The 24,240-nt window shown below is 49.8% G+C and overlaps 7 protein-coding genes across 7 annotated transcripts; 2 read left to right on the forward strand and 5 right to left on the reverse strand.

Annotated features, from left to right (window-relative positions):
* Window positions 1–35: 35 nt before the first annotated feature.
* On the forward strand, window positions 36–2,214 carry FIBRA_02917 (uncharacterized protein; the record flags this gene model as incomplete). Its single annotated transcript, XM_012324764.1, has 13 exons — window positions 36–284; window positions 343–433; window positions 481–600; window positions 662–767; window positions 819–881; window positions 939–951; window positions 1,003–1,074; window positions 1,130–1,179; window positions 1,234–1,334; window positions 1,385–1,427; window positions 1,494–1,652; window positions 1,703–2,086; window positions 2,151–2,214. The coding sequence occupies 13 exons, from the start codon at window positions 36–38 to the stop codon at window positions 2,212–2,214; spliced, it is 1,515 nt and encodes a 504-aa protein (XP_012180154.1).
* Window positions 2,215–3,168: 954 nt separating this feature from the next.
* On the forward strand, window positions 3,169–4,398 carry FIBRA_02918 (uncharacterized protein; the record flags this gene model as incomplete). The annotated part of the gene is made up of 2 exons (XM_012324765.1): window positions 3,169–3,955; window positions 4,019–4,398. 2 exons carry the CDS (start codon window positions 3,169–3,171, stop codon window positions 4,396–4,398), a joined length of 1,167 nt encoding a protein of 388 aa, XP_012180155.1.
* A 2,380-nt stretch (window positions 4,399–6,778) lies between these two features.
* Window positions 6,779–7,846, reverse strand: FIBRA_02919 (uncharacterized protein; the record flags this gene model as incomplete). Its single annotated transcript, XM_012324766.1, has 1 exon — window positions 6,779–7,846. One exon carries the CDS (start codon window positions 7,844–7,846, stop codon window positions 6,779–6,781), a length of 1,068 nt encoding a protein of 355 aa, XP_012180156.1.
* Window positions 7,847–8,730: 884 nt separating this feature from the next.
* On the reverse strand, window positions 8,731–10,730 carry FIBRA_02920 (uncharacterized protein; the record flags this gene model as incomplete). The annotated part of the gene is made up of 11 exons (XM_012324767.1): window positions 8,731–9,126; window positions 9,178–9,250; window positions 9,308–9,465; window positions 9,522–9,647; window positions 9,703–9,753; window positions 9,808–9,825; window positions 9,881–9,988; window positions 10,041–10,289; window positions 10,343–10,378; window positions 10,430–10,533; window positions 10,592–10,730. The coding sequence occupies 11 exons, from the start codon at window positions 10,728–10,730 to the stop codon at window positions 8,731–8,733; spliced, it is 1,458 nt and encodes a 485-aa protein (XP_012180157.1).
* A 6,276-nt stretch (window positions 10,731–17,006) lies between these two features.
* FIBRA_02921 (uncharacterized protein) lies at window positions 17,007–19,109 on the reverse strand (the record flags this gene model as incomplete). The annotated part of the gene is made up of 11 exons (XM_012324768.1): window positions 17,007–17,190; window positions 17,265–17,508; window positions 17,576–17,750; window positions 17,806–17,925; window positions 17,994–18,108; window positions 18,174–18,270; window positions 18,331–18,414; window positions 18,447–18,621; window positions 18,683–18,805; window positions 18,857–18,967; window positions 19,029–19,109. 11 exons carry the CDS (start codon window positions 19,107–19,109, stop codon window positions 17,007–17,009), a joined length of 1,509 nt encoding a protein of 502 aa, XP_012180158.1.
* A 1,100-nt stretch (window positions 19,110–20,209) lies between these two features.
* FIBRA_02922 (uncharacterized protein) lies at window positions 20,210–21,554 on the reverse strand (the record flags this gene model as incomplete). Its single annotated transcript, XM_012324769.1, has 2 exons — window positions 20,210–20,586; window positions 20,645–21,554. The coding sequence occupies 2 exons, from the start codon at window positions 21,552–21,554 to the stop codon at window positions 20,210–20,212; spliced, it is 1,287 nt and encodes a 428-aa protein (XP_012180159.1).
* Window positions 21,555–22,233: 679 nt separating this feature from the next.
* FIBRA_02923 (uncharacterized protein) lies at window positions 22,234–23,370 on the reverse strand (the record flags this gene model as incomplete). Its single annotated transcript, XM_012324770.1, has 3 exons — window positions 22,234–22,270; window positions 22,337–22,718; window positions 22,782–23,370. 3 exons carry the CDS (start codon window positions 23,368–23,370, stop codon window positions 22,234–22,236), a joined length of 1,008 nt encoding a protein of 335 aa, XP_012180160.1.
* Window positions 23,371–24,240: the final 870 nt, after the last annotated feature.

Here is a 24,240-nt window from a genome sequence, read left to right on the forward strand (position 1 = left end):
CTACTTCGGAGGCATGAATCCGCAACTTTTCCTCTATGTCTTCTTCGTTCCCCAAGGCCCTCGAGGAAGCCGAGAAATTCTCAGAGCCTCGGTCTCAGGGCGATGTTGAATCATCATCTCTCACTTCGAAAACCAAGGGCGAAGAGACAGATGTATGCGACGATACGTTTCGCGTAACGTTGGACCCATCCGAGGATCCAACTCAGTGGTCGGTGGTCTGGAGATGGTTCCTCGCTTTTCTAGTTACCTTTGCTGGGTTCTGTTCAACGTTTGCGTCTTCTGCTGTGAGTCTTATGATTCCGACAAAAACTACCCTTCATACTGATGCAATTGACTATTCAGGCATCGTTTACGGAAGATGGACTCGTGGAGGACTTGCATACAAGCCACGAGGTGTCAATTTTGAGCATCAGTCTATATGTCTTGGGCATGGGTACGTTTTGTCCAACAGTCAGTAGCCCGCATTCTGACACAAGGTAGGCCTTGGCCCTCTCCTCGTTGGGCCCTTATCCGAAGTCTATGGTCGGAACATCATTTACCAGGTGTCATATGTTCTATTCTTTGCCTTTACTTGGCCGACTGCATTTCCTCCTGATATGGGTACGTCGATTTAATTTCGTCTACTGAATGCTCTTTCTTATTTCATGTCAAAAAAATTCAGCTACCTTCCTTGTCTTTCGGTTCATCTCTGGCTTTTGCAGTTCTGCGTTCTTGAGTGTCGCAGGAGGCAGCGTTGGGGACCTATTTGCTGGTGCTGAGGTTGCAAGGTCAGCTCCTTCACCTATATTTCTGCCTTAGTCTGACCGATTATCCTATAGCCCTATGGCAATGTATGCTCTAGGGCCTTTCCTCGGACCCGCAATGGGACCCATGATATCGGCGTGAGTTTTGTCTTTGAGATTTTACCTTTCCCTTCACTAATGCTGACGTAACTCGAGTATTATCTGTCAGGTATAGAGACCACTCCGAGACAGTGTGCGCATGAACTCAGTTATCCACTAGCACATAGACTGGCGCTGGACCTATCGTCTTTTGCTAATTATGCAATTCTCGATAATTATCCTGCTGTTTACGGTTGGTCTGTCTATTTATGCGAGAATGATCTCCACTTAAGCCTCCTTGTACCTAGGTCATCCCAGAAACATACGAACCAGCCTTGCTCAAGCGGAAGGCAGCACGGTTAATTCAGTTTTCTCACTGCTTGATATACTATGACTTATATTACTTCCATAGATTACGGAAAGAGACAGGTAATAGCGAATACTGGGCTCCCCTCGATCGTCAGACATGGTCATTGTCTGAAAAAATATTGTCAAGCTGCTCTACACCATTCAGTACGCCTAACTTTACTGAGGGTGAACGCTGAACTTACATCGTGTCTCAGAGCTTTTGCTGTTTGACCACATGGTTCTGCTACTAGATACATGGTTAGTACAAACTATATATATAGTTGACTGGCGTCGATCTCATTCCGATCTTGTGGTCATACTTAGGAGTGCTCTAATCCTCGGGATATTATACCTTACCTTTGAAGCATACCCGATCATTTTTCAAGGCTTACATGGATTCAACATGCAGGACACAGGCCTATCGTTTTTGGGCATAGCGATTGGCTTGACAGCTGCTACATTGACACAGCCGTTCTGGAACAGGTTCGTCTGTTCCTCCCTTCGCCGAGCTCTCCACTGACGCAACCTCCTAGGTTTATCCAGAAACAAGCAGCCAAATATGATGGGAAGCCACCGCCAGAGGTGCAACTCATCAGGGGCCAGGTCGGCGGTGTAATTGCTCCTATCGGGCTGTTCTGGCTGGCGTTCACGACATATCGGAGCGTCCCATGGATCGTGCCCATTATCGCATCTGTGCTGTTCGGTTTTGGCTCGTACTACATGTTCACGTCGACGTTCACCTACCTCGTCATCGCATACCGCCCAGTCGCTGCGTCCGCATTAGCTAGCAACACCGCATGGCGGTTGACGTTCGCTGCAATCTTTCCGTTATTCGCCAACCAGATGTATAACCGTCTGGGTACGGTCGGTGCGACGGCGCTCTTGGCGGGCTTGTTGACGCTGATGATGCCTCTTCCGTGAGTTGTGCTCGCCCGTTGTGTGCGTACTCGTACTGAACTGAGATGGCTCTGCTGTGAACAGGTTCTTCATCTACAGAATGGGTGCACGCCTCCGGAAGAACTCGCCATATTCCGTTGCCTCATGACAGCTGTCTGACTACTTTTTCCAAGCCTATATACTCTTGCGATGATATTTTGTCATGGATAGATCATCAGTGATCCCCTTTCCTTATATGTTACCCCTTGGCTCTACCTCGGCTCTCTCCTGGTAGATGCATCATAGAGTTCTTTATCATAGACGCGTGATAATTTCCGAGATGGAGTGCTTTAATGTCTTCGCTCATACGTTATGAAAGTGTCTCATGAGATGATACTCATGCTTGTTCAAACTCTCGTGTATCGATCAGGCGCTTCGGGTTGAAGTTGATCGGACTCGTGTCTGAGGCTCCTTCTGTTGTTCAACTTGAGATATAGATCTGCATCGATTCACAGCAACGAGAAGTAAAATTTTTACTAATCTGGCGGTAAGTAGTAGCATTTAGATGCTTTTTTTCTCAAACAAATTTGCACCAGTAGTCACGCAAGCGACTTCACCTTAACTTATTCAGAGCTCAGCAACGCTTCGCAAAGCCCTATACAGTGAATAGTACCTTTGCATGGGTCCACTCTCTCCATGTATGGAATGCGGTCTCGCCTGCAATATATTCTCTTACAGTTCACAGAGTGGGCATAGGCGGAGACCTAGAGTAAACTCACTAGACCGCACACGCCAATTCAGACTAACCCGTTCAGGCTGCGGCGCCACTTTCCGAGAAAGGGAACGGCGGGCACGTAAATCCGAGGTCTAGCCGCACCACATGCCACCAAGCCTCTGCCGTGCATGCCCCTCTACGGACAACATCACCTCTCATTTTTGTCATTTCTGCCCGGACCAGTCTACAACACACCAGAGGCAGAAAGGATTGCCGCAAATGGAGATAGTCAGTATGCTCACATCTGCGCCCGTCATATGCATATGCTCGACGACATAGTCTCTGAATGTTACGCAGATAGTACTCGCTGAGAATGTGCACGAGTGCGTCTCTATCATCTTGGCTGTGATGTCACAATATCTGACTCCCCACCTCAGACATACTACCCAGCTCCCAGTTGAATTATGGGAGAAGATCATCGACGTTTTGGCAGACGAGGGCTACAGCGCAGTCAGGCTACAAGAGCTAGGACTAGTATGCAGGGCGTGGCATGCGCGGTGTCGTTTTCGCGCTAACCAAGTCATCCGTCTTCACAAAATGAACAAAACACTTGTGTATCGCCTCATAGGAACATTGAATGAAGACCATGGGCGGCGCAGGCTCAGTGTTGTCAGAACGGTGGACTTTTCATCCGGGAAGATTGACACTTTTGGGTCCTTCGTTGTGCGCATGGCACGGGCGCTTCCCCGGGTCGAGACACTCAGACTTCAGCAGTGTAAATGGGTTCCTGGGCAGCTACATTCGCAGGTCTTCATGCACATCAATGCCGCATTCGAGTCGGTCACCACGCTCGACCTCTACGTCGTGACATTCCCGTCTCCCGTTGCGCTGGGGAGGCTTGTGCGCGCTCTCCCTCGCCTCTCCGCCCTGAGCTTTTACGCTGTAAAGGTCGAGAAACGCGACGTTGTCCCAGGCACAGTCCAAGTGCCGAGCACCCTCAGACTCGAGACTGTCCATCTTTTCGATAGCTGTGACGTTGTCGACTTCCTCGTCACGGCCACAATTTCGGCTTGTATCAAGCATCTCACCTTCCGTGACTATGATCGAATAGCTTGTCCGAGAGTGCTGACTACAGTCGGCGCGTCTCTTTCTTCCCTGACGATTCAGCCAGGATCTTCTCTCAATGGTTCTAATGGTACGTTCCTCAGGCGTCCGGAGGTATAACTACATAATGTCTGTTGATGTTATCTTGTTCTAGATTTTTTAGATCTCACTTCCGCTACGAACCTGCGTGCTCTGTCGGTCACAGCAAATCTTCGGGACCTCCGCTGGCTGGCGAGTGCCCTGTCACATGTCACTCTATCGAAGCTAGCGTACATCGAGGTCGTCTCGACGTCCTTTCGTTGTGAGGAGAAGTATGTACAAGGCATGTTCGATGGAATCGACAACGACGCATATATGCGGATCGATCGCGCTCTCTCGGGGCGTCAGCATCGTGCGTTCCAGCGAATGGAATTTCACCTCCGATGTCGCGTTGAATCCCGTAGTAATGTGGTGAACGTGGTCTCTGAGTGCGCTTGGCACGCATGTATCTCGTCAAAACTTCCGACACTGCATGCTAGTGGACGACTTCAGTGAGTGACGATAACCTTTGCTCAACTTCACGTCTGTTATTCCGTAGATCTTTCGTATCAGTCAGCGTGGCGAACGAGTGACGACGACAGCCACTACTTTCATGAACTACGGTAAGACGAACGTCAGCGAATATTCCCCAACATGCTGACACGCGCAAGAGGGATTTTACAGGCTACCAACGCGAAAAAAGTGAGATAGCACCTGCGAGCAAATTGAATGCGGTCAATGAGACAGGCCCGTATAGTAGCTATGCTGCAGCGAGCAGTGATTAAGAAACGGATGCATAGGCCCCAAACCGAAGCATCTACATTTGTCCATGGCTTTAATAACAGGAACAGAGAACCCGGAGTAGTGTGCTATGATTATTGGAGTTAACCTAATGTCAGAGCATCAGACCTTGTCGTGTTGTATACGGGGAAGAGTTTGGGTCGCAGGGAGAACGACAGCCACAGACGCGGTGGGCGAGAGAAATGCACGATGCCTCTGATGCCCACTCTTTGGCCAACAAGAAGATCTCTCGGGTCAAACGACCCCGACAATACTTTATTCGACGCACTACAATAGCATGCAGGCACGCACATGGTAGAACGTAGAACCATGGTTGCGTCACAGCAAGAGCAATGCAAAAGAGGGCTCGAATAGCAGACCCATCCTCGGCCGTCTACAGCATGCGCGTGAGCACGTATCTGATGGTCTGGTGGAGTTTCACACACGTAGACTTCTACTTCTACAGCGCCTCGAGGGGCTAGATGTCGCCTTGGGCGATGCAGGTTAGCGCCCGACTTCCCCAGTGTCTGGGTTTTAGGATGCTAGCGTCTATCTTTGCGCCAGTGCTCTGAGTCACAGAGGTAGAGAGTACCCCATCATTTGACTATGGAGAAACAGGGCGTACTTGCAAGATAGGTGACTGCTTCGTGATTGTGGAGAGACAGGGCGTACTTGCAAGATAGGTGGCCTCGCCCACGAATCATGCGATGCCTACTGATGGTAGGGTTCTCTCGTCATCGTTCCGAGATTCTTGTTTTGCGCGCTAGCCGTTCACATTGAGCTAGAACCGCATAATCGAAGCGCAGATACCCTGTAAGTATCACTGCGCGATGGTGCCCAAAACACGTTAAGCATACATTCATCAATATCCGGTCGATCTGTTCGTGTGCAGCGCTAGAAACGATCTGCGCTGACATACAACAAGTCATCGAGAAGATTATTGATGCGTTGCGAGGAATATCGCATAATACATCATAGCGAACATTTCCATCAAGGTCGATCAGGCGATCGAGCGAGGTAGACCATCGATGCCGAAGTCGGCAAAGGAAAACGAGCGAATAGATAAGTAGATGATGAGGGAATAAACTAGCCCGACTGAGTATATGAATGACTAAATAAATGAGGTTAATAGTTCCTAGACGATGCCTATCGCGAGTACTACAACCCTCAACTTGATATACGTCTACGTCATGAGCACGACAAGATGTTCGCTGATCGGCTTCATGAGGTAAAAAGGTTACAATTACTTGGAGACACCAAACCGAAGGCGGCGAATCGCAAAATAATCGACAAGACAGTGAACTGTACCCTCACAGGCGATGTAAAGTCTGCCAGGTATGAATTGCTTTGTTCACAACGAATATAAGTACACGTAATGAGAGTCTTTACTTTTTGAACATGCGATAGATCCAGGCGGAGATTGAAGATTGCGGAACTTGTATCACGCTCGAGTTAGGATATTGGGGTAGGTAGTAGCAAAAAAGACGTCGGCTGTCGTGGGGAAGCGACAAGTACCAGGATATATAGCTCGCAGGATATAAGCATAATTCAGCCATTGACGTCTACATTTGTAACGTCCTGACAACGGTAGACACAGGAGACCTAGGACATGAAGTGAGTTTAGTGGTGCACAATGCGAATGCCGAACTAATCGACGATGTGCGAATCCACTCACAGAAGCTGTCCACTAGTATGCAGCTCTGGAAGCCTCGACGAGAGGTGCATCCGCCAGGAATCCTGTGATATGACAGCCATCACTGCACTAGAAGATGTCACATAACATCGTAAGAGAAAGATGACTTTCTGAACAAAGGAATGTTGGCGGCCGGAGAGGGTCCGGTCAATTAGTACGTAGCAATCATTGTCAATTTTATTAAGCACGTCCTCAACGTGGGTCGTCTCGGAAAATTCTATCCATGATGTAATCATGACTTCGACTGGTTTGGAAAAAGACACACGAGACAAGATATTCGCTGCTCTAGGTAGGTCTTCGAGGTGGATATCAAATGATAGAGCACGTAAATTGACAACTGATGTGAGATCAATTGGAAAGTCTGAAGGAAGAGTCGAAGGACGTCAACTAACGTGGTACTGTATGATCAACAAACAGCATTCGTCACGTACCATCATCAGAGAAAGCATCATAGCGCGCTAGCGAGATGTCCAGAGACAAGAGCGACTTAGAATTGGCAGGGAACAGCGCCGACCACTTCTTCAGGTGTCTATCGTGGCTGGAGAGATGGCGGATGTGTGCACCGATCGACGCGAGGAAGTCGATAACATCAGCACTGTAAGACAGATCGACGGTGTCGAGTCTCAAGGGATGCAGGACTCGGAAAGGACCCACAACATCGCGACGCTTTTCAAAACGTATTCCCCTACATACGAGGGAGGAGAGGTGGGGGAGTGCACGGATAAGCCGCCCGAACACAGCCGCAGAAGGGAAGGTCATCGAGAATAGCTCGAGCGCAGTGATAGATCCAAATGCGAGAGTCACATGAAGGAATACTTGCGTGTGCAGCTGCTCAACGATCCATTCGCACTCCAGGAGTCTGAGCAGCTTGACTTGAGGCAGTCTCTGTGCCATACACACAGCAAACGATCCAAAGTTTCCAATCGGCTTCTTGAACAAATCGAATGAGATTGTCTGGATGATACGGCATTTCCCGGAATGCTCTTTCAGAGTATTGATGAGGCGATACACCTGCTTTTTGTCCATGTCGCTCACATCCAGCTTCTCCAGGGCGCGAAAGCGGCATCGGGCATACCAGCCACGACACACCGTCCCCAGTTCTCGCAGCCGGGCTGCGTATGCACCAGCTTGACAATGGTTGTCCTCCCAGTTGTCCTTCTGGTCTTCCGCCACAAGATCAATTACTCTCTCCCATAACTCAATCGGAAGCTGGATTGAGTCTTCGAGGTGCGCATCAGAATCCGGTAGAACAATCTTCGGGTTAGACTCGAAGTATGAGGCTTTGCTATCTGCTCCTGCGAACTCCAATGATAATGCACGTTGTGGATATGACACAGACTCACTGTCTCTATCCGCACTGGTCATCTCCACTGCTTCCCTGTTTGGTCCAAGCGGTTTTTTGTTTTGCATACCAGGAAGAGGTGGTATCGTAGATGGGGACGACATCCGCAGATGCTGTGCGAGAGAACCACGGCACTTTTTGATAACCATCTCTCGGTATATATGATAGTCTCGACCGGCGTCACACGGTCCCAATAGTGACGTCCAAACGTCCAACTCTACAGGCTGAGATACGAGTATGCATCGGATTGTCTCACAATCGACTTATTCAACGCGCTGAAAGCGCGTACATGCACGCGCACGACAGGATGTGGGACCAGAGTCACATAGTACAAAGCCATCGCCCAAAGAACAGCGTAGCAGAGGACACAAATGAGCAAAGAGGCTGCGCAGATATCACAGGTGCTAGAAGAACCTGTATGAGAGATCTAGAAGGGCGTGGAGTGGACAACGCCCCGCCATTTTCTTTCTTGGCTGCCTGGCCGACGCGTCGCTATCACCCTTGTTGTCGTCCCTACCAGTCTCTGCTAATGTGCTCCTCTACCGGGTTTGTCTTGAATTTTGGATCGAGTACTCAATATGTTCGTATTTCTCCCCGCGCACTCTTTACTTCTCCGAAGTGTCAGATACGGACATCCGAAGCCTCCAAGAACGAAGGTTGAAGGACGTATGTACTCTGCTCATATTCCCGCATGCTGATAATCTTTTTGTTTGCTGCAGCTTTATATCATGCCTGTCAGTAGCTTTTGAATGAATATATCACCCAATGCGGTCTGCGATCCAATCCTCATGTACCATAGTAGAGCGACCGAACCAGAGCGCATGCTTCGATAGATGGGGCTCTCGAGATTTCTAGCTCTCAGGGCCCAGTTCAATTCCTGAATATGATGATTGAGTACACCAATGATTACGATCTACGCAGAGGGAAGCACGGTATCTAACTGAGCTTGAGAGTCATCTCGTTATGCTCAGATTCTAATTATAACAGTCCGTTGTCATGCAACCCCCAGTGAAAAGGTCACAGGGCACGGGGATCAGACTTTCCATCCACCAGCCAGGCCCATTACGTTCTGAGGATCGTATGTTTCCTTCAGCGTTACCAGCGCATCTATTGAATCCCCGTATATGTCTACCATATCGGTGCCATAAATTGCATAATTTGGGTAACGAGGCGCCGTGGCGATCTCTGCTTGACCTTCGATCATCGCTGAGTTCGTCAGATTCGCGGCGGTCTCCAGGATTGCATTGTAGAACGCCTCATCATTGGATGACCCAGTCCAACTGAAGTAGATGTTCAATGGCAAGTAACGTTGTGACCGGTCGGGTGGATATGCCGACGAAGCTCCATGGGCGAGGATGGTCGGTAGGAAGGGTTCAACGTCATAGCTAATGATCGCCTCACCGGTGAGGAGCATTTCGGCACCCCAATACTATAGTTTATTTTTAGCACCTAAATAGTCAATTTTATTCAAGTCACTTACCTCAGCTTGATTTAACACTGCCTGCATAACAGAAGGGGTAATGTCCATTAAGGGTACCGTGTTGTAGAATCCACTGTTGAAATGAATCAGTTCATGACCGATTTCTTACACTTGCGTTGAATTGGATTACCGTTTATTGGCGCTCATCTCAGTTGCCTCAACTTGTACAAGGGATAAGTAACTCCGAGTGGAGACATTCTTTTGAATGTAGGAGATGGCCAAGAAGTCGTCGAAGATGCCTGATGGAGGTGTAGGCGCATCGTAGAACATCATTACAGACGCTACAATCTGGCAATGACGATGTAAATCCTCTTTGAAACAATAAGATGTGTAGGGTTGCAAACCTGTCCGTCTGTGAAGTCAATTGTGGTGATGAGCGCCGCCTTTGGATCAGTAACATTCATGGCGAAGTTGGCGGTAGCGGTGTTGACTTGGTCTACGTACTGACTCGCAATCGTGATCTGCCCGCCCTAATTACGCAACTTTGAGAACCGTTTAAAGACTAAGAGCGTGACATTGGCCTACCCATACTTGCCCCTGCGAGAACGTTTTGAGTGTGAAACTTGTCACGATTCCCTTTCAATATAGTAGGTGCTGTATTTTTGGTTCATAACTTGGCATTACACTCACAAAGTTATTGTAGCCTCCCTACGTAGTCTCGGCTTCAGCTTCAGCACAATTTACGAATTCATCCATGACTCACTTTCAGACCAAAGAAGAGATCGGGATTGGAATTCTCTGTAACATTCACCACCGTCCCATTAGGCAAGACCAGCTGATATGCTTGGACATTGTCGATGGTCAAACCATACTGATTGGTCAGCCATGAATAACCTGAGCCTATCTTAGCGTTTTCTGAATACGTGAAAGACAGTAATCCCACCTCCACCGAGGGTGAAACCCGCAACGCCAATGCCAGAAACGCGACCTCCAACGACATTGGCGCCAAATACCTCTAGAGCAGCGTAAACGTCGTCCCAAACCATGCCTGCCCCAATAGCGACTGTCTCAGTCGAAGCATCATAATCTACATTGTTGAATCGTGTCATCGCAATCTGTACCCCCGTGGTGGAAGAGTATCCAGGATTCATGATGTGCCCGCCCCCTTTCACCTGTACAGCGAACGTCAGTATAATTTTCGTATCATCATCTTTGCGGATCTTACAGCAAACGGTGTTCCAGAAGCTCCGAGTATATGGAGCTACAAAGTATCGTTAATGATCGTTGATTAAGACTAAGCCAATGTACGCACGATCACGCCAACATCTTGCGGATTCCCTGGCTCCACAGAGCAAGCGGAAGTTTGCATGCTAGAAGTAGCATAATGATATATGTCTGACCCATAATTTGGATCTACTGTTTGGCATTCTTTCTGTTACTGGTGCTTCAAGAGAATGTCAGAATCAACACTTACAAGGGTAGTAGACGTTGGATGCGGAGGATATATTGCCTGCAATCTGCGAGCAAATCGATAAAACATTGCTAGAACCAGCGCTGACAAGGTGTAACGCAGACAGCGATGAGATAAGGACAAGTGCCGTTATGGGGAGCATCCCTGATGACGAGTAACGAAATGGCCGATAGCGTCGCTGAGGTCGTGGCTAGTATTTATAAAAGAAAATTAGAAGGTGGAGCAAATGTTGGCCAGACCGATGACCGCTACCTCCACCCTTAGTCCCTCGCGCTTTATATCGTGTCATCTATCTGGTATTGCGCACCTGATCAGAAAGACGTTAATCAAGCTTCATAGAGAAGTGTTTTCGTTGTGAGAGTACACCCAGAGATAGACGTGTCAAGTTAACTCCGGACTGCATATGCTACCATCTCAACAGCATACGCAGCACGGAGAACCATCCCGAGGCGGACGATGTACAAGCTTACCTAAACAGGCCACTGGTTGCACTCTCAACATGAACATCGCGCGAGAATCGGCTTTGACTAGAATGAGGGCACCACGGCAGGGTGCTTGTCGAGTTATGGATTGGACTCAGGCTAATCACCGGATTTGTGGACATGGGCGAGAAGACAGCCTGGTTGGGGAAAGCGCTACGCAGTATCACATCAAACGCATGCCTGGGCGTGAGTAATGGAAGGGAGATATACGTCGACTTAACCCCACCTTCCCGCTGCTGCATCATTCAAGATAGACTACAGCTATAGTTGGAGTATACTGACAAAGCGACCTGATTCCGCTGCTAAAGGTAGCAACATGCGCGGTCAACAGATGCACCATGCGCCACAATGTTAAGTACCGAGCCTATAGGACAGATGTGTGAGTGGACACAGGGTGTGGGGAGGATATGATGACGAGGTCGCTCAGTCCACTCATCAGGAGCATGGGATACGTACATACAGCTCGAATATTGGTATAAGATCAAGTACACTGCATTGGCATCGGCAAAACCTGACCAAGAGCGTGGACCACAAATTGACAAGTCAAGCTTGTCCCGTAGTAATGCACTCAATGCAACCTGAGTACAAATTCCGGGCTGTCAAGTAAGTTCACAATACGATACAAGCTGGTTTCAATCAGAGTATAATCTCGGGGAATACTTGTCATGCTGAGGTGGAGTAGACTCTACACACAGCTTGACAGTCAGACTCAAGCTCTGATACCTTATTATGGCGAGTGGTTAGTTTACACGACACTGGCAATGCGTCAGATCACGAGATTGTGGCCGCTCTTAACCCAGTTTGGGGCCCTCCGTTGTTCTGACTTCAGGATCATCCCTTTGGCACGAACAAAGTTGCATTCATTTGAGCTAGTCTGAGTTAAGTCGCGCGGACACCAATGATTTTGATTCTGAGCTCTAGGAGGATATGTCGGGGCCTGTTCGCCGCCAAGATCCGGGATGGGGCGTATTCAATTTGATTTACGAATAAATACCACGAATCGAGCCTAAATGAATGCCACATACGGACAACCTGCGTGTGTTGGTAGCAAGGAACATGGTGAGACAAGGCGTAAAAAGGACTATTAATGGAAGAGTCGGGCGTGAGGATAGTGTTTACAGAGGAAGAGACTAGGGGTTCAGATCTCAGACGAAGTGTGGTTAATGGTAGTAAGGAAGAAAATTTTGAAACCGCGATGCGTGCTTGGCCTCCATTTCCTTTCTTGGCCGTCTTACAACTTTTGCGGCGCTAGCTCTCTGCGTCCCCAACAGCGTTATTGGCAGATCGCTGCCAGGCTGCCCTGCCACCTGCTGGTACGGCAAGTGCCAGCTGGCAGCGCACTGGTCAGTGGCAGGGGGTGGCAGATGAATTAGGTGGAGAGCATCGACGACGGCCAAAGTGGCCACTGCTGAGCCCGAGTTGTGGCTTAATGAACATATCGTTTGTAGTTCAGCACTGGATTGCTCTATCTACTACAGTCCATCATGAGTCTCCCAACATTTCTTGCTGCTCACTTTATCAAAGTCAGTAAATGCGAGGACAAATCAAACCGCTGGAAATATTACTGTCGCCACTTCCCCGAAGCAACCAGGACACTCATCATACACCGTGAAAACCGGCTGCTCTGTCACCTTGCGAATATCAATGAATGCCCCTAGACGCCCCCAGACATTCGACTCAAGGCAGGCGCACTTCTCCGCGGCAAGTATGGTGCTATCACAGAGCTAGGATCAACAGCTAACGGAGCAACCGTTCTCGCTCCAATACAGATTGACAGTGTTGATTGTGATGCTATTGTTGAGCCTCCGAACAAAAAGGAGACTCCCCAACTAGCGACTCATATTGTTCATGTTTCTGTGCCCGAAAACCAGTGACAGCGTTCTACGCTGCAATACTACCGCTTCCAGTGCTGTACCACTGTACATGCAAATCTTGGAGTGCTATCCTGACACTCCTTAGCACAGGACGCTCGGGAACAAGGGGTCGAATCTCTTCTGAGCTAGGCCAGTCACCCCTTATGTCACGTACTAACAAGATGCCTCCTCCAGTGGCACCTGTGGCCATTTCCTACAGCGACGTCCATCTCCATGGCGTTTAGTTATGATGTACGTGTTGTCCAAGGGTCCCCGTTGAATCTCGGTGAACATCCTGAAATATCGAAGAAATTGAATGTTCCAACGCAACCTCTTGCCCATCCAATCTCCGGGAAGGGTAGGACAGGATAGTGCTTAGCATAAAATACTTTTGGTAGTATACAATACCTCCACCTCCCGCAGGCGGATGGGCAGCTGCCTGGTCCTATATAAGTCGTCAACCCCAGAAAACAGATCAAGTCTAGCATTACCAGATAGCCCAAGGACGTTGCATTTAGGATAAGCGTGGGACCTGAGGTTATAACGATTTGTCGTGGATACGAACAAGCCAAAGTATGTGGAGCTAGAGTGCGAGGGAAGGACAAGCAGTACTTTGAGTACGGGTTGACAGAAGTGAGCAGTGCTACTCCGAGTAATGTGGGTTGTCTGGCGTCTCGTCAGTCGAACGGGAAGACGTAAATAGACATTTCAACCGCTGGAACAGTACGCAGCTTACTGCCATCTTCACGCTTCCCTTGTTTGTCTATCCCCGCGAGCACGCATCATGACGCCTAGTACGCTGGCCAGCTCCTTCTGACGCGCAGCGTATCCTCTCTTCCCTATCCGTCTTCAATCTATTGAGCACCTGAACTACATCTACCGTCAAGCAGCTGTGGTGGAGTTGCGCAACATCGAATTGCTGCAGAGCCCTTTGGGGATCGAGTTCAGTTCACGAATACGATCCTGTTGTAAGATTGATCAACCCCGTTTGCTAGTCCTCCACAAAGAGAATATGATTGACCAGAAGCACAGATGCGGGTGCCATTGGACAAGTGTAGAGAAGAGTCGCGTCCGAGAGAAGGGACTATGCTGCAGTATGCAAGACGAAAAGGCCGAACTCGGCAAGTGCGGCGGGACTGTGCGTTTACACAGATGGGTCTGACGTTGATGGAGGGGTAGGAGCATCAGCTGTACTGTTCAAGGCAGGCAGCTGGGCCCCGGTAGCTATACTCCGCTTCTACTTAGCCCCAAGTACTAGTCACACCGTGTACGAGGCGGAGATTGTAGGTATGATCTTGGGGGTGGAACTGCTCCATCATTGAAGCACTGTCTGCGCGGACAGCATCATGCGGCGCTGACAACGCGGATGCCCTTTACGCAGCACGGGGACGTGCACCTCGACCAGGACATTACCTGCTTGATGCCTTTCATCGAAGAGTAGAGGCACTGCACCGCCGCCACCTGAGTATCTCACTCACAACACGCTGGGTTCTAGGTCACTATGGAATATCAGGAAATGAGCTCGCGGATGAGCATACGAAGCGAGCAGCGAAGGGGGATGGCAGCCCCATGAGACGTCTCCCGGCATGCCTCCACAAGCCCCTCCCAAAATCGGTGACAAAGGTGCCACAGACGGCGAAGGAGAAGCTAGTAGCAGAGGCAGCTGCAGAATAGAAGGCCTCTCCCCGCGCTGAACGGCTACGTCGCACCGACCCCGACGTGCCCTCCAAACAGTTCGGCCAAATGGTGGCAGCGATACCTCGACGCCAGGCCACCCTCCTGATCCAACTACGCACCGAGCACGCCCCTCTGCATCGCCACCTCTGCCGCATGAAGAAGGCTGACACAAGCAGATGCCCCACATGCCGTCGCCATCCGGAGACCGTACGCCATTACCTACTCGAATGCCCAATGTACCGAATCCAGCGCATCACCCTGCAACGGAGCATCGAACGGAGGGCGAGTTCCATGCGTACCTTGCTGTCCAACCCGGGCGCGACTAAACCGCTCATGCAATACATTCAGGCCACCGGACGATTCAGAAACGTCTTCGGATCCATTAAATGACCAACCCTTGTACCCAGGGCTACCTGACCGTACCGGCCGCGCCCCACCCTTCACTGGCGGGCCCCTTTTTCTTGCTTCTTTTATTTTACTTTCCCTTTCGCCTTGTCCTCTCTCTCTCTATTTATCCTCAATTTACATGAGCTGAACGCGGGTTCGCAGACTCGCCACGCCCGCACCAATAGTGTACTGTAATACCTCTTCATTTTTGGTGTTCATGTTACTACTAACTTCTCGGCCACTCAGTGTACTACAGCCGTGCCCCGACACACCCTGCTCCCCAGGTCGCGCCCAGTGTATTCGTTTCGAAACCGAACATGTCACGCCCGTATATGTACCGTACCTTTCTGTCTACATAGAGCCAGGCCCTCGAGGACAATAAAAGGAGCAAAACAAAAACAAAACAAAAACAAAACAAAACAAAAGGGCCGAACACGGGTTAGCGCAGACGGCCGCCATTTCCTTTCCTGGGCTGAGGTGCGCTTGTCCATCATCGATGCATCCGAGTCCTTGTCTACCAATGACCGCATACTACATAGTCTTCAGCCTCAACGCTGGAGCATACGGTCGTAGCCGTGTACTGGATCTCGCACGGTCATTTTACACAGGAAGTGCCCTCCGTGTGTCCCGCGATGCCAGCCCTGACATGGACAGGCTGCATGGTGCGGGGTCACTGATCAGAAATGCACCAGTGAATGTTGCAATCCAGGACTCACCTATTCAATTTCAATCTTCAAATTTATCTATGAGATCAATCTCTTCTCCTGGAGGTCCGGAATGAGGATGTCTAGAACGTGAGGGATGGTGCTGGAGGAAGCGCAACGGGCAGAGAGCAGACGAACAGCTGGTATGGCACTAGGATGCGAGCAGTAAGTTGTCATGGATGGACAGGCGTTCTGAACTGTGCGTTCCCTCTGATCTTAGAGTCGTGTTTTTCGCAGAAGTCTTCGGTAGTGCGGTTCATATGTATGATTTGCTATTCCGCCGATCGTCAGAGGTATCTTCGAGTGCTTTCTTTCTGGTCATTTAAACCGTGACAGTGCACTCATGCCTTGCAGTGGCGACCGCACACAGCGCTCAACTATGATAATCGTTCCATGCAGGGATATCTGTTGGACCTTACTGCCAGGTGTCGCTGCCACTCTGCAGATCATTTTCTCGAATCCGAGGTGGGATTCATTTTGCCTAATGAGCAATTGATTGGCACTTCTGTAATACGCCTGAAGAATCCTCGTGCATATGCAGACCGGCACCAGCTATTCACGGTATACTACTGTAGCGTGATGGCATATCCTCTGCATTCTGGACTCCGCACAAGACAGACAGGCTTCGTTTCGGTCTTCAAAATCTCAGTTAGTTTCATATACCCGTTCACACTTTGCCATGAATTGCATAGATTGCAATCATCAAAAGAGCTGGGTGAATACATACATATCAGCACACTCTTTACTGTACAAATGTAAGCAGTCAGAGCGCAAGCATAGAGAACACTATGACGGCGAGGGGAACATGAAATATTTTGCAAGTTTGAACGACTGCCAAAGGCGAGATATGTATGAGACATGGATGTCCCTGAACCGACAGTGCTACTAGTCGAATAAATTGTCGATGCCATTGCGACAGAAGCAGCGGATTAAAGTGCGGTGGGATGTGATTCGTCGCTGTCCAACACTTCAACGGTGTCGAGTCGGCGAGAATGCCGCACTCAAATTCGGCCTACCATGTCACGGTACATCTCAAAGCGCACATCCTTGCATAAGAGGGAGGTTAAGACACAAGCCACCCAAAGACAGCTGCAGAAAGAGCATCATTTCCAAGAGCTTTAGTAGAATGGCTGACCCATATGTGAGATGAAGGAAGACCTGCGCAAGCAGCTCCCCAGTCTCCTGATCGGTCTGTTGAGGGGGGGCAGAGAGACTGATCAAGAAACAAACGTACTAGTTGAACACGACAGAATAAAGTAAGTTAGTATCAAGTCAACGTAGTAAGTGCTTGTAAAGTGGACAGATTTGGAATAGTCTACAATGCTACAGGAGCATCCTGTCGTAGCCTAAACATCATCTTTGCACTCCTACTAGGAAAGATCGTGGTGGCCATGAGTTCATTCTCTGGCCGCTTTCCATCTGCAAACTTAATATCGTAAGAGAGGACGGTAATGATCAATATAAGCTTGAGCTGGCTCGCTGCGAAGAATCGACCGGGGCTGTTTGACATACAGAAAATGAGAAATGACGCATGCTACTTCCAATACACGAACACCGCTAAATGCTCACTCACCAGGCATGTTTGCCATGGCCAAAAAGCAGAAAACCCGATGAAGTGGTAACAAAGTGATTTTTAGTCTTCTCGTTTTCCTGTGCTCTCTTATCAGAGAAGCGGAAAGGTTCAAAGGCTTCAGGTCTGTCGTAGAGCTCGCCGTCCATGTGCGTAGATGTTGTCGTTGCAGTGACAAAGCAGCCCGCGGGGATGGATGTCCCGTTAGATAACGTCAGATCCCTTACCGCCTTGCGCATCAGAGAAACTACAAGTAGCCATAAGGTGCTCAGTAATTCGCTAGTCGAGAGACATTGAGAATAGCAACGACGCACACACAGTAACTCCATGCACTCTCGATGACTCTTTCAAGAAGCTATCGACCTTCCACATTTTGCCCATTGCGGCCTTCGTCCAGCCTTCCTGTTTGATAGCTGATTCAATTTCCTCACGCAAAGGCTTGATGTACTCGGGATGGGCAGCCAGATCGTACAGTGCATGAGCCATTGTCTAGGCCAAGTCGCAGAATGTTAGCCCAGAAAGACGTACGCTGGTATATACGCACAAGGGACGTAGTATGAAGCGCCACAGCGTTGGATGACAGGGTACATTGCGTTAATATCTCAATCGGATCTCTTTGCTTGAAGTCTGCCATTTCTTCGAGCGTCCACATCGTCAGGTCCTCCTGACAGCGTGCTTAGATGTTGCACAGCACCAAGACGTGTAGCCCGAAGCAATGACGCAAATGCTTACCGACGTCTTCTTATGCTCTTCGAGCTGTCTTATTCGCTCTTTGACCGTGGGGGCCAAAACTGGGTACAGGCGTCGAATCGATCTCTTTACCCAAGGTAGTATAGGCCCGACGAACCTATACCGGTTTCAATAATGAGTCATTCAGTATGTCTACCTTCTTCAAAGCTAACAAAGACTTACGGTTTCAAGAAACCTGGCAAGAGAAAAAGGATTGCACAGCCCTTCATGACACCATCCAAATAGGTCGTCACTATCTCGATGTATTCGGGATCCCGACCTGATGTACGCGGTCTCAGACGATAAAGTCAATAACGTAGAGCACCGCCACCCTACTCACACAGGGGGAGCCCGACAAAGATTCTGTTAGTCGTACGCATCACGATACTCCTCACGGATTCGAGGGCCGGAACAGCGACCCATTCTATCGATTAATAAGTGGAGATTGTCAAAAACTGTTCCAAGGAGACTTGCCGTCGCCTTTTGCCGGTACAAGCTCCTTGAGCGTAGTTGTGATCTCGTCGATCATATCCGGCAGCACAAGCGAAATATTCCTCGTGAGTTGGTTTCGAATCGCCGTGAGGTGAGACTCGTGCCTTTCGGGAGCGATGGTATACTTCGCTTGGACCAACTTCGGTCATCCGACAGTCATTTCAATACGACTTCTCAGATAGAAATGTGCAGTGCCTCACCTCCTCGGCAGCCTCAAAGAATGACATGTCCTCGTCAGGAATTCTGCGCAACTCCTCGTTCAGTTCTGCACCACTGACGACCACGATCCACTGGTTGAACATTGCAACCTTGAAGATCGGGTACTGAACGATGCCCATGAGCGCATGTCCCTGAATGCGGGCATGGATTCATACCTTGCTGTATCCCTCCTGGATGAGGTGTTTCGCATGAAGGAGAAAGTTGAAGGCAGTCCTATATGAGAGGAGAGGGGCCGACGACCCGCCTACGGTCGGGATACGATATATCTGTGTTGCGAGCTCATAGTCAGGGATTTCCAGTAGCTGGTGAACAGGGAAGATAACACACGGGATCTGTCTTCCTCTGCACGACCGCCCGCACGAACGCAATCAAGAGCAAGGCGCAGAGGATCGCCGCGGCGCTGGCCATACTGCCTTACGTTCTGCGGTAAATGTGAGGGGACGAACAGTGAGGGATCAAGCTACATGGCAGGTATATCTGAAAGAGTATTATACTAAAACAAAGTGTGAAACGAGGACGGAAGTTCAGACTCGTCTCCGGCGCCTCAGTGACTCCGAGCACAAACCTTGCGGTCTTTGCTAATATATGTATCCTCCTCCAGCGTGAAACGCATCGCAGACGGCTACACCCAGGCTATAATAGTGTTGATAACAATGCCGTTTCATCGAATTGATCTCCGCATTAGAAGTTAGAAACGTTGATAATCCTAAGGATAGGCACCCAATAATTGAATTGATACCGCTGCACACCGGCTAGCGTGCGGTTCAATCATTCTCGGTCATATGATGCGCGCGTCGACGCGTTTGCGAATCACAGTGCGATAACTTTAAGTACATCCATCGTCCAAAATTCGAATCGCCATGTCGTCCTCATATTCTGAACCAGAGTGTCAAGACAACATGACTTGCCTCAAATTCATCGCATAAATTCGCACAAAGCTCCCATCAACATCTGGCAGTGAGGAAACGACTGCATGCGACAACCCCATCGCATACATATCTCAAAGCACTCAGATCACCAAGGCTCAAGTTCCACCAAGTTCCAGCCTGAGACATATCCACGATGCCACCAATGTCTCCCTCTCATGAAAAGCGGTTTCTCCGACTATTCTTTCCAAATTTTATTCGTTGGCTCCTCAAAATTCTTTCTCCATGACAAGGATAGCTTCCACACACTCTGCAGCGCACCCGACACAACCCAGCTCCGGCTTCGCAGCCACTTGAGCTCATTCATCTAACGCTCTCTAAGCAAACAGGCCCCCACAGGCCTGACGCTTGCTGAGCTTACCTCTCGCGTACTCGTATGCATCAGTGCCACCAATGCCCACACTCCATTCTTCGTGGCCCTCCACCCACCCCTCCGCTAATTGATGAGCGGAGAGTAATGCTGTCATGGTGGATGTATATATTAAAAATCCGAAGCCGGGGCAATGCTCAGTACTCGCTTCTGACATAGTTAAAGAAATATGAACGAGTCCTAGTAGAAACGACGTGGAATTTAGAGCAAGGTCACGGCGTTGATATGCGGTAAAGTACTCGCCTAAGCCGTCCACTACCGTGCAGTGTAGGGAACTTGCATGACATTTCACGCGCGCAGGAGTCCTCGTACATTGTCTGTGGATCGCCCCGCTCGGTAAGGACGACATGAAAAATAACCCTTTTCAGGGCTGGATATTGAGAGCCAGAGAGTGCGTTGTCGATTGATGTACAGCAGTCACGATCAAGCTTGCGAGGAAGTTGTAGAATATCAAGTACCCTTATTCTGACTGTGACCTCGATCAGCTTAGGAAGAGTCACGAGAGACAGCACATGGACAACATGTCTCATATCTTTGGGAAGGAATGACAAGGTACGCAGATTGACAAGTGGGGAAAGAAGTGGGGGTCCTGAGGGACGATATGTCAGCCAGCACTGTGTGATAAATGAACCGCCTTGGCAACATACCATCATCGAACCTGGAATACATGCCATACATATCCAGGAACAAAAGCGACTCGGCGATCGCCACAAACAGCTTCGAGAACGTCCGAGGCAGGTTTGCGCTAATGCAGAAAAGTTGGCGGATGCGGGCACCGGTCGACATGAGGAAGTCGATCACATCATCGCAACCACACAGATCAACAGTCTCGAGTCGGAGGGGATGTAGCGCTCCGACAGTAGCCACCACATTGCGACGATCCTTAAAGTCTACCTCATCGCAGGTGAGGGAGACGAGCCGCGGGAGCGCGCGTACAAGCATCTCGAACTCCATCGCAGAAGAGAAATCCACACGGAAGAGCTTGAGCACCGTGGCCGATCCGAATGTAAGAGTCACATCGCGAAAGACTTGCACGCCCAGCTGCTCTGCCGCCAACTTGCAGCGTCTGAATTCAAGCGATTGTATTCGGGGTAGTTTCTGTGCCATGCACGCAACGAACGGCCCAAGGAGGCCCCCGGAGAGGAATTCCGAACGGATGTAAACCGCCTTGATTACACGACACCGCTCGGGCTGCTCGTCCAGTGTTTTGATCAGGCGATCCATCTGCGTCTTGTTGTTGACATAGGAAGCCATAGTTAACTCCTCCCAGACAAGAAAGCGGCATCGGGCGTACCATCCCCGACACACCCTCCCAAGTTTTTGCAGCCGGGCTTCTCGCGACCCGCGGGTCCGGAGGTCGCATCTCCAATCGTACGACACATAGCCAAGCACCTCATCCCATAATTCGATTGGAAGAGAGCGCGACACCACAGGACAAATGTCTAATAGTTGGGCAAGCATTCGCTCAGGGATAGGAGCATTCCAGGACGGCGCTCCGGGTTCGACTACTGGTTCTTCTGGCATACCAAGGGGTGGGGTCACAGGTTGAGATGACATCTGCGGTCGCTGAGCGGAGAGAAGTATATGAATACCCAACCTGCTTTTAAGTGTTCTCTCTTGGGAGCCACGACCCACCACGTGATCTAACACGTGCTCACCATGGGCAAAGCATGGTGTCCGAACGCGAAACATGCACCGGACATAGACTGGGAGAGATCGAAATTTCTCTCAGTTTTCGGAGCCCAGACATTGAACATCATGTTCAGACAACAAGCGTGGCACATCGGGAGCCTCTGGCCGGCCCTTTTGCAGTATTCCTTGCATGTACAATCCAGCCGCCGTGGGATCTTTCGCGGCCAGTTTCCGGTGGATATTCGGCTAACAAACTTCGGCAATTAGTCACAATGAAGTAATTCGGCAGGCTGAAACCGCATGTTCGTACGCACATAACGGCATGCACGAGTCCAGCCATGCCTCAGTACTATCCTCGCAAATGTAGCGTAGCGCAAGGCCCACATCATAGACCCGACCATGGCTCTTCAACCGTGTTTTGGATTGGGAGGACACGATGCAATGCATATAGTACGCCCACGAGCCTATATATGTTTGCATGTGTTTTCCGATATGTGCGCCGGGGCACACACATGGGCTCCTACTTCTATAGGGCCTCGCGGAACCAAGTAGATGTCGTACAGGGTCATACACGTTGGCGCTAGGCGTATTGAAATTGTGAGCATTATTCCCCCACATATACCCGAACAGACACAGAGGACCTAGGATACAAGTGAGTACCAGTAGAGGTAAGGTGGAATTTGGAGTACACGACATATTTTACTCACACGAGCCGTCCACTGGCATGCAGCGCGGGAAACCATGACGAAAGCTGACTCCTCCAGGAGACTTCGGATATGACATCCTTTACTTTGCTGCGTGGAACGTAGGAGACGAGATCGAAAGCAACCTTTTGTAGGGCGGGGTATTGACGACCGGAGAGAACCTCGTCAATCCGTGCATACTGGTCTTTGTCGATTTTATCGAGCGCGTCCTGAACAATTGATGAATACGATCTGGCATCGTAGAGCGTTAACGTGGTTGTGACCTCGGTCAGTTTGGGAAGAGACGCGCGAGACAAGATATTTGCTGCCCTAACCATGTCTTCGAGCTCGGCAGTAAGCAACAAGATACGTAGATTGACAGCTGGGGTGAAATCAATTGGAAAGGCTGGGACAACGTCCAGAGAAGACATCAGCCGATACCGCTCAACAAATGATATTGGCAACGTACCTTCTCTGGGACCAATTCGCTCTAGCTCGATGTGCATGGACGAGAGCGACTCAGTAGTCACAGGGAGCAGCTCCGAGCACTTACTCAGGTTTAATTCATAGGAGGAGAGATGGCGGAGATGTGTACTACTCGACACGAGGAAGTCGACAACGTCATCGCTGTCCATCAGATGGATGGTGTCGAGTCGGACGGGACGCCGCGCTTGCACAATGCTTGCTACATTGTAGGGCCTCTCGAAGCTCACATGATGGCATCTAAGGAAGGAAAGGCAGGGGAGCGCTCGCACAAGCCGCCCAAATACCAAAGCAGAAGGGAATGTCGCGAAGTTGAGATGGAGCATGGTCACAGACCCGAACGCGAGAGTTATATGGACGAACACCTGTGCGTGCAGCTGCCCAGCCACCCACTCGCACCACTGGAGTCTGAGCAGCTCGATTCGAGGCAGCTTCATGGCCATACACACAGAAAACGATCCAAATATGCCAACCGACGTCTTGACCAAGCTGAACGAGATTGTCTCTATGGCACGGCACCGGTCGGGGTCCTGGTTCAGTGTGTCTATCAGGCGATATGTCTGCGTCTTGTCCATATCCTTGTGAACATCCAGCAGATTCTGGCCACGAAAGCGGCATCGGACGTGCCACCCCCGACACACCCTCCCCAGCTCTCGCATCCAGGCTCCGTACATATCCTCATCCCTCCAGTCGTCCGCCAGATAATCAATAACCTTCTCCCATAATTCAAGCGGAAGGTGGATCGAATGCTCGAGAGACTCGTGGAGCGATATTTGGGATTGACACGAAAGACGGCGTTATGCTGTCCGACTCTGTTAAGTCCAACGGTACTGCGTGTGGCAAAAATGGCACGTACTCACTATCTCCGTTTGCGTCACACATATCCCCTCCTTCGACTGCCGAGTCGGAAACCAATTTGTTGTATAGCAAACCGAAGAGGGTCACAGATGATTTCACAGATGATTTCACAGATGGTGAAAAAGAGGAAGGCGCACGATGCGATGATGGTTCAGCCTGTGAAAGGTGTCCTCTCGGGACCTATGGTTCTGGTCGTGAGGAGGAGGAAGAGGATATATTAGCAAAGATCGCGCAATATATGGTTCAAGTTTCAAGTTTCAATGTTAAAAGTTTATGGCACTGGCGCCTACTACGTAATTCATGGTTTGGTGGAATCGCATACAAGCTTGCACACAACTAGAGCGACCAGGGCTGCGAAGGACTATACTATCATATTATAAGATTATCGATATCCTCGCAAAAGCAGCGCAGGGCCCGGATAGCAGACTCATCCGTTAACTAAGCAGTCAACCGAGAGAGACGGTGGGATATCCGATTACCCGTTCTCTTTCATGCGCGTGAAGTGCCATATACGCAAGTAGGCTTCTGCCGGTGGCAAGAATCTAGACGGTCCCTAATATGCAAATACTCAGAGCAGGGCATATAGT

Source organism: Fibroporia radiculosa (assembly GCF_000313525.1).
Source record: "Fibroporia radiculosa TFFH 294 genomic supercontigs, scaffold1465, whole genome shotgun sequence".
Classification (NCBI taxonomy): Eukaryota; Fungi; Basidiomycota; class Agaricomycetes; order Polyporales; family Fibroporiaceae; genus Fibroporia; species Fibroporia radiculosa.